Raw genomic sequence first — 9,845 nt, forward strand, 5'->3', positions numbered from 1 at the left:
TGTGTGTGTGTGTGTGTGTGTGTGTGTGTGTGTGTGTGTGTGTGTGTGTAGGGAGGGGGAAATCGGTGCTGTCATGTCCGATAGTGAGGCCCAGTGTTCACTGTCCAGTCTGATGGCCTGTTCGCAGGCGGCTCGGTCTGGTCACTTCACATCAACGTGAGGGACGTGTCTTCATGTGCTTGTGTGTGCGTTGTGCGCTCGCCGACTATAAAGCATCTAAATGTGCGTGTCGGTCCAAAACGTGTTCGATATGCTATGTGACTACGCGCAGGTGAATGGAAAAGCAGAAACTGTCACAATATACGAGTCGTACGTCAGATTGAAAAAGTGAATCTAAATAAATAAATAAAAATAACKTGAATGCTGGATTTTTTTTCTTTTCAAAATAAAGCAAATACATGTTAAAGTCATCGACAATTCCTGTATTTAAATAGTTTTATAGTGATAAACATTTTGGGTGGTAAAAACAGGATAAACAAAGTCACAACAAAAGATGAACCCGCGCCACGAACACATGAGCACCAATCTTCATTAATTAGGCCAGAATCCAGCCATGGTTAAAGCGGGTCTCTTAGTTCACTGACTATTAGGCGATTCATCAATCGAATAATAAATGAAGCTGTTGGGGGACATTTGTGTCCAGCGATGCACAATCAGACTGGCTAGAAAGCAAGAACTGTAATAGTTTATAACTGTATAACATTAAAAATCCRTAGATTTATTTCTTTTTATTTGCTCTTTTAATGTTGGTTTCCTCATCCTTCACATCCCATAATGAAAGCTTCTTTAGCTGTCCTGGTAGCAGGACGGCAAATGCACTCTCCTAAGTGAGTCCTAACAGGGTCATGTCAAAGCCCATCCATCCTGCTGGCTACCCAGAAAATATTTTCCTCAGCATCACCTTTAACTTCCTTTAAACTTCACCAGGGAAGCAGGAGGAGGACATAAAAAAGGATCAGCTTCAAACAATCATAAAGGCTTGTTTGCATATGTAATGAGGCAAACTAGGCCAGGGATGCAGCCATGCTTAAAGACCCACAGCTAATTTCTCTGACCGACACCCCCCCCAATCTTTTTTTTCCTGCACACACGCTGTGCTGAAGAGGCTATGCTAATTTCCCCTGGCCGTGACTGACAATACGCTCTCTGTCACTCCTCAGTCATGAGCGTCCGTGCAATTACTCGACGTCTTGTTCCACTCTGAACGACTTGACATAATCGCGCACCATGACTGGCCCTCGATCCTCACACCTCTTACCTCCCGCACACACGCTGGATGGCTCCGCCGCCAAAATCTCGATGCAAGACTTCTTGATGATCTGGGAACCGCAAACAATAAAAACATCCTTAGGAGATAATTTAGTAACGAGGTTAAAATKGGTCTCCCTGTGTGGGCAAGTATTTAGATGACGTGAATGTGGTACTCGGTGTGTATCGTACCGAGTCGATGATTCCCCTGAGGGCTTGGAAGCCTCCCACTACAGGAAACACATGTTCCATGGTGTCTGCGATAGTTGCAAGCTACAAGAGACAGAGAAATTTAAACTGTGAAATTTATTTCGAGCATTTTGTGACGTTTCTTTTGCCTGCAACTCTTACCTGGGTCTGGTTAAAATCTTTAACCCCCACACAATAAACGGTGGCTCCCAGAGACCTGGCCCTTTGTGCCTGAAGGAAAATAATAAAAAAAATGAGAAAGCTGAGTCAGTTTAAAATGATTTTCCCTCGAGCCTATAAATACTTTATTAGTCCACAAAAATGTAGACTAGAGATGCACGCTGTTTAAAAAGGGAGCCAGATCTGATGTTGCGTAATTTGAAATAGTGGCTGAGTCAACAAAAAAAAAAAAAAAAAAAAAAAAAAAAAAAAAAAAGAAAGAAAAAAAATCAACCATCTGAGTTGTGTTAACTAATCTCAGCATGATTTAAAAAATGACCTCATCTTTTCAGTCATGGCAAGCTGCCAGAGTACAGTAAGTATGTGAAGTTACCTCTCGCTGCGCAGTGTCAAACTGCCACTCATTCAGTTCTCCATCAGTCAGGGCGATGATAACACTGGCAGTTCCTGCAGACAACACAAATATTTAATCTTTCTGAAATTACATACTGGAACATAACATGTGTGAGTCTCAGGTTACCGTGGTTCTCTTGATATATCTGTGTGTTAGCCTGAAAGAGAAAAGGCATCAAAGGTTCAACAACAACCAAAAGAAGGAAACATATTGAATAATAAAGATATCAAAAGGCACTTTTAGTATTTTCCTGACCTTTGCTTTTTAAAATAAATTCTAAAACTTTTTTTTCCTGTTTTAAATTCATGCAAGGCTTGGAACATCTTTGCTCAGTAAATTTTTTTAAAAAAAGAATGAATAAAACACAGAGGAGGCAAATACTGAGGCAACGCTCCAGTTTGTTCTGCCCCTGGACTGTCTGAAATATTTTGTAACCCAGACTTCTCTTCTTTTTTTTTCCTTGAAAACTTCACTGTGTAACAAATTCATGRAATTCCTGCATTGCTGCCGTAACCAAACCTGAAATGGAAAATAAAACTCTGCTGCAGAGTTCTACCTTTTTTTTAAAGAACAAAATAGTCTCAATCACAAGAGAAACAGAAACTAAATCAAAGTTAGACAGAAATTATTTGTTTTCTCTACACAGTAAAAGGTTTTATTTTAAATTTATTTAAAAAATGATGAACTTATAAAGAAGCACAATATATTTTCTTGTGAACAGAGTTTCTGTTAAAGATTTTATGCCAGTGAGTGACTTTGTTAAACACCTACACCTGTGCTTTAGTGAAGCAGTGAGTCATTTAGGCGTTGTCTGCCACCTCGTGGTTATCTAATGAGTCCTGGTTACAGCTGTCAGAATTAATTCAACCTGAGCAGGTAAATTTCAGAATAAGAGTCTTACCATCTCCAGGCCTAAGTTCATATATGTGTCTCCTCCAGGTTTGACATCGTATAGAGCCTTTAAGCCTTCAGTTATGGCCTCCCTGAAAGGTAAACAGTTAAACAACTTGATTAAAAATAAAATCAAACAACTTGATTAAAAATAAAATCAAAAGGTAGGGAGTTTTCTCTTGAATGTCAAACAAAACAGGAGGCAGAGCTGAATTGGATCAAATGCTTTTGGTTCAGAAAGAACTTGATATTAGATCTTAGGCCGTGTGAACCATCTCTGGAAACATTAGCTGTTTCTCTGTTGATTGTAACAAATCAACAAAAAGAAACTAARTTATGCTGTGCTCATTGAATCCTGTGCAGTTTCGTTGCCAGGCGGAGTTGTCAAATTTGAAATATGTTTGAAATATTGAGCTGTTGCTCGAAAATGTTTCTGTGTATCGTGTGTCAAGAGAGGGTGTGCTTTCTTTTGGGGGCGGGGGGATGAGGATGAGGTGTGTGTTGTGTTTGGCGAACATGCACTGAATTGGAGGGGGACTCAACCCTAGAACTATCWAATAAAAACAGTAATTACTGTGTATCTGGCAGTGCTGATGCTAGGTCACTCACTGGGGCTGTGATTTTTGGCTTTCAGCAAGACGTTCATCCAGTTCAGTCTCAAACTGAAAACAGTTGCATCCAAAATGGTGAATGCATGAACGTTTGGACCGAGGATGTGGTGCTCATAAGATCTGGACTCAAAATGCTTTGGTTTCAGAGGAAACAAATGCAGCTGTTGTGTCTGGACTTCAGAAAATGCTACAGTTTGCCTTGGTCAAAGTCAGCCTTAAACTCTGCTAAGTGTGGCTGCTAAACCCGGAACTGCATAAAACTGAATTCAATCAACAAAGGAGATCAGAGTTAGTCCCTCAGAGGTGTAAGAGTTGTAAATGTCATGATGCAATATGACAAATGCAAAACAGAGGAACATAAAAAGGTGCAGCTGTTACCTGTTCTCAGTCAGCTTCATGATGATTTTTCCTTGTGTGGAGAAAACTATAAAGGACATTCTCAGCATGGGGCTGCAGGAACACAGTTCATTTCATGTTAACACAAATAAGAGTCAGGAAACCAAAAACGATTGAAACATGAATGAGCTTTTACCTAATAAATTTTTGTGCCACTTGTTTTACAAAGTTGTAAATCTCGTTCCAGTGATGCTTGACGCTCCCCGATCTGAAAATCCAAACAAAACCGGGGAAATTATGAAAATTACAAATGTTCGAATAAAATCTCAAACCAAAGTGGGAAGAACATTTCATGCGAAGTTATTCAAACTTCTTGTAAAACACTCAAAGACATTATGTATGTTTTAGGCAACATTTCTGCTCATTTGGTCACATTCCATTACTTTGGACTATAAGCTGTCAGCTGCTGGTTAGCCRGCTGCACACTGCTGAGAACATGCCAGTCTCCTTAATGAATCCCACTCCCACGGGACTGCTAATAGGGGCTAATTGCTGCTGGGCCAGAGGGGTTGAGGTTAGACAGGGACAGATGTAACAGTCTGCCTCAAGCAGGGACCACGGAGAAAGCAACTGGCCCGTGTGTTTGCTATATGTGGTCACGTCACTGTCCAAGTGTGTGTATGTGTGCGTGAGAGACTCTGAGGGGGAACAGATGGTCCCGCTGAGCACGGGCTGCCCGACAACAGGTTGAGTTTTCACAAGAGTAGAAAAAGGCTGCGACATGAACAACAAAAGAAACCAGGACCAACATTCAGCAAAGGGTGGTGAGTGTGTGTGTGTGTGTGTGTGTGTGTGTGTGTGTGTGTGTGTGTGTGTCCATTTTTTTGCTATCTGCTGGGGACAATTTTTGACCATCTTCCTGGTGCACACCGCCTAGTGAAGATCCACTATTCCTTATGGGGACAAAAGCTAGGTCTCCATTGGAGGTTTAAGGAGGTTAAACATCGGAGGTTTCGAACAGTATAATAAATAAATCTTATTTATTATAGGCAAATGTTTCCCTTTTTTTTTTACTTTAAAATAAATAACTGAAATTAGCACGCTTTTTAGCKGATTTATCTCTTTAAAAAACAAAGAACAGGGACTTTCAGTGAATTTAATTGCCTTTTTAAAACTGAATGCAGTAGACTTGTATTTTGCAATAGTGCAATATATTAGCAATAGTGAGTTTAGAGGATAAAAATAAATATAAAATATCAGAAATTTGTCTTCAGTTTTTTTTTCTTTCCATTATTGCATGGTAAAATGGCAGACTGGCTTTGTGTTTACCCTCTGTGTGAAAACAAATCTCTGTTCAGGACCTMACCACAGCACATAACATCTATTATTTAATTTGTGCCTAATCAGATCAATACAAAAATGTAGCTTGGCATTTACAGCAGGTCAGACATGGTGTTTAAAGGGTGAGATAATTATTTTTCTAATGCTTTCACAGGAAATAATGCACACTTCTTGTGTCTCCCATAGAGCCAAATGCAAACAACTGAGAAAGACAAACATAATAATGTTCAGCTCTGATCTGTCTCAGAAATATTAGATTAGGTCACTGGATGGCATTTAGGAGCTGCAGCCACAGAGACAGAACRATGAGGAGAAAGATCAGCTGCTTCCTGAAGGCCTGCTGAAACTTGCTGCTCCAGACGGTCCAAACAAACCCGAGGAGCACCAGAGGCTTGGCCATGCGTGACACGCCACACTCCCCAGGCTGCTCCTAAACTTTTTGAAGCAAAGGGTAAAGACTAAAGAGTGACTGACAGATGCTGACATCTGAAAGATCATCTAACGCGTGGAAACCAAAGTTAAATGTCACTCAAAGTGTCAACCAGCTCCTGCTTGGTGCCGCTGAGGACATCCAAACCTTTCACCAAAAAAATGTTCCCGTTATCRCTTTTTCTCCTTTCTCGTCAAGTCTTGACATGTCATTAATCTTTTAGTGCATGAGCTCAAGCTCAAAAAATTACTAAAAGTCAATTATAGTGTCTGAGCAGCTACACATCTTAGGCTTTTTGAGACAAACACAAACCAAAATTATCACAGAAATMACTATTAAAATCTTTTTATAGTGTTTGTTTAAGCTGTGACATTGCATAACGAGGAGTTCTCCTGAATTACAAAATAAAATCCAAACAGTCTGTTAAGTTTTAATTTAAAAAAGTGATTTAACACAGCCACGGATAAGTGATTTTGCTGTCAGAAGTCTGTAATGTAAATATATGTAAGCWGATAAGCTGGAAGCTGCAGGGATTCTGATACAAATCTGACTGGATGAGGTTTCATTTCCTGCCAACCCTCCACCACTTCAAGTCAAAACAAACAAAAATTCTTGTAAAAAATGGTAGCAATACTGGTACTTACAGGGTAAGCATCCAGTAGGAACCCTTAAGTACCACCATGACCACGTACATAACCTTAATGTATACTGTAAGTACAGATTAACAAGTCTCATCATAAGATATCCCAATCGCTGTAGATTCCTGTATGTATAAGCCCCACTGTGTGTACCCTGGAAGCACCATTTGAAAGGAGGACCCCTGTAGGTATCGTGTAATTACCAAGATACAAACCACAATATGTATATTTACTCCAAGTACCCCTGTAAGTACCCTTTAACTGCCACATAAAAATCATATTGTGATATTAGTTTGTGTGCACAGGAGAGTTGGAAGTTGTATTCTATGATCATAACTGTTGTCAATATAAAGAACAATGGTATTATAAAGAACACGGCCATAACAGAAGTTAAGCAGGGTCGGGCTTGGTTAGTGCTTGGACGAAAGACCACCTGAGAATGCCAGGTGCCGTAAAAACCAATGTAGGAGTTGTGCCCACATTGGTCACTACCAACAGAAAATCTTTAACCATCATAGGTCACCTTACGCCCAATCATCAGTGACTTATCTCAAAATACCCATATCAATTAAATTAGAGCTTTCAAAAACTGACATTAAAAGCTTATTTTCCCTTTTTTTGCATCAGTTTTTTTCCTTGAGTGATGAGAATTGTTTGGCTGCAATCTGCAACTTTGCCTCTAGATGTCACTAAACGCTACAAAGTGCCCCTTTAATTAGAATGAGGAAATACACCAATTAGCTATCCTTCAGATATTTAACTAACCTTTTCTGAAAAGGGACAAAAGTTTTCAAATAAAGAGCCAAATAAAACTTTAGCTGCAAGAGGACACATCCTATACATCTTAGATGGTTTTTAGTTGTTTTAAAGGTGGCTTATAACGTCTCACAACACAATAATATCTAACCAGAGTCTAGTCTTTTTTTTCTGTCTCAAGAATGAGATCAAGACACTAGAAGGAAAGAGATGACCTGGCTGAACAGCCCCTCTGCAGCTTTCTGCAGCTGTATCCGCAGGCGTCATCGGCCTGAAACTCTATCCTGCTCGCCCTGCCCACATCCCGTGGGTAAAGTTGAGTCTGTTTGACTCACCACTTTTAACCAGAAGGGGYAAAAAAAGTCCAGTCTCCAGAATATTCCCCATTTTCCCCACACTTAAGTCAGCCCWGTAACATTCCTGAAGACACTAAATGTTTAGAAAAACAACCAGAAGTTAGTTTTATAAAGTCATTATGGGACAAATTTTACACTGTTTGTTTGCAAAAGAAAGTAGAGTTTTTAAGAGTCTAGTATAACTCAATTATAAGCAGATGTTTTTTRCTCCCCTACAAGGGGCTTCCTGTTCTAGTTTCCCTCTCTGAAGTGCAGTTAGGCCACAGCAGCGCGTTCAGCTGATGCGCTCCGCGTTCCCAGGCTTGTCGGGTTGCACGGCGACGCGCAGCCACCAGAAAGTAACAAAGCCATAAAGAATACTGGAGACTCACTTGTCCACAACAAAGTAGAGGTCAAACGCTCCCTGACAGGACATCTTCTCCTCCTCCTCCACCACCTCCTCCTCCACCTCCTGTTGCGCTCCTTCCACGGAGACGTGGAGGAAGAAAATTCCAAGCAAAGCCAAGGCGAGGAACAGGCGAGCCTGCGTGCGCGCCATCTTTCCAGGTTTCCGACTTTACTTCAAGCCAGCCAAAGATCTTCGCATGTCTCTTTTACCGTCGGGTTGTCCACGGAGCGTGTGCGAGAGCTGCTTTGTTGTTTGGTTGTTCGGCTTCCTTTGTGTGGGCTGGATCAGCCTCCCCAAGAGTCTTGTTCGGCTCAAGTCGGACTCTTCAACTCTTCTGTCGGGGGAAAAAAAAAAAAAAGCATGAAAGGAGGGCAGGAGGAGAGGAGCGACACCCGAGGAGAGATACTAAACTCCACTTTTCCCAGTTTTTCCACAAGACAAGAAAGAATCTGTACTCATAAAACCATTTAGATCAGACTTCTCCTTGATTAAGTTGCGTTAAAATAATTAAATCAAGGACAGTGTCTTAGTTAGAATAGAATGTTCATTTAAAAATAAGACAATTAATGTTCATGTCATTAATTAATTAGCCTTTTTAGATCTGTCACATTAAATAAATAAACATATTCTCTGAACCCAATAATTTCTGGACTTTTATTATCCACTGCAGGCAATAATGTTTTTGCCTCTTTCCCTCTCTGTGTTCTGCAAACTTTAAACATGAAAGCAATAAATTTGAAGTCATCTCTGTTTAGGATGGTCACCACAATAACCAGCCTAAAACATAAAATGGATCCAAAGTTTTACAAAAGTTGAGCTCAAATTTGATGTGGTAGTAGCTGAGAGTTATCCTCAGCACWTCGTMRYAGCACAACTCACTGAGCAAAATCTTTGCTTAAAAAGKTTTGGCACTGGTTCAGTACCTGACCATTAAAAAAGGGGGGTTTGTTTTTTGGGAGTTGGGCCACTCAACTCAAAAGGCTCCTATGAACTCAAAAATAAGAATCATGTTAAACAAGCTCAGCACAAACCTTTTAAAATGGATATGGTGACACTTTATCACCAGCGTTTCACAAGAACTCATTAAGTATTTCTGAAAACTGAAGGACGGTGCATTTCTCACATCCTGTGTCTGAACTTTGCTGGATTTTACAACTTTCAGATTTCATCTGTTGTAAGTTTTAGGCTTTGAAACTTCTGTCATCCAGGTGTCCACTATGTTTTAAAGCCCCCACATGAAAGGAGTCGGGTGCAAAGATTGGAACGATTAAGTCAGAAAGCAGCCAAAGTCCAGAAAAAAAACTCTTAGAAATCCTAAAGAAATATTGACCAAGCCTCCTTTAAAACAAAAGTCTGGCTCCTTGGAAATGAAAATAAATTTCAAATCAAACTTCTGCACAGTAGATCGCTCAGCCAACCAAACTGATGTATTTATTACAATTATAATTGTTCTTTCACTGAAGCAAACAGAATGATCTGTTATTATTTGATTTGGAGAGCTCCCAGAGAGTCCTCCTTCCAGGCTTATGAGTTACTTTCTCATGAGCCAAATTTGGCTCAGAAACCAGAAGGACATTTATTCTAAAGCCAATCTACGATGCAGAATAATCATTAAATGCTCATTAGACAGAAGCATGCAGTCATGAATAATGCATTTTCCCAGTGGCAAGCCCAGACCACCAGCATCATGGTGTGTAATAGCAGTCAACTTTCCTTCAGTTTCCCATTGGCCAAATTCCACCAGTGTGATGTGATGTGGACAAATTTATTGTTTTTTACATGTTCAACTGAACAATGGATCCTTTGAACACTAAGACAAGTTAGGATAATTCACATTCATTTGAAAATTTTTTTTGCAAGCCAACAATTCGTGTGAGATGAAGCTTTTTCTTCTGCTTTAGTGTGACTTTATATAAAACGCTATCACACAAATGCATCTTTTTTTTGGCGTAAAGGAATAATTTGCCAATTATTTCAGATCATCCCTTTTCCCTTATTATTATCACTCCCCCACACACACACAGAGAGCTGTGCATAATGACAAAGGAGAATTGGAAGCACACACACACACGCGCGCGCACACACAC

The 9,845-nt window shown here is 40.1% G+C and overlaps 1 protein-coding gene across 1 annotated transcript in view; it reads right to left on the bottom strand.

The window, feature by feature from the left end:
* Positions 1-8,092, bottom strand: part of LOC106535338 (anthrax toxin receptor 1) — a gene marked incomplete at its 5' end in the record, with an annotated part of 20,140 nt that extends 12,048 nt beyond the window's left edge. Inside the window, 9 exon segments of the mRNA XM_014032324.1 lie at positions 1,259-1,319; positions 1,441-1,521; positions 1,600-1,668; positions 1,991-2,064; positions 2,138-2,168; positions 2,913-2,994; positions 3,892-3,963; positions 4,046-4,117; positions 7,742-8,092. Coding sequence (XP_013887778.1) covers positions 1,259-1,319; positions 1,441-1,521; positions 1,600-1,668; positions 1,991-2,064; positions 2,138-2,168; positions 2,913-2,994; positions 3,892-3,963; positions 4,046-4,117; positions 7,742-7,908 — 709 coding nt within the window.
* Between the last annotated feature and the right edge of the window lie 1,753 nt (positions 8,093-9,845).

The sequence above is a fragment of the Austrofundulus limnaeus genome, unplaced genomic scaffold (genome assembly GCF_001266775.1).
Source record: "Austrofundulus limnaeus strain Quisiro unplaced genomic scaffold, Austrofundulus_limnaeus-1.0 Scaffold1418, whole genome shotgun sequence".
Classification (NCBI taxonomy): Eukaryota; Metazoa; Chordata; class Actinopteri; order Cyprinodontiformes; family Rivulidae; genus Austrofundulus; species Austrofundulus limnaeus.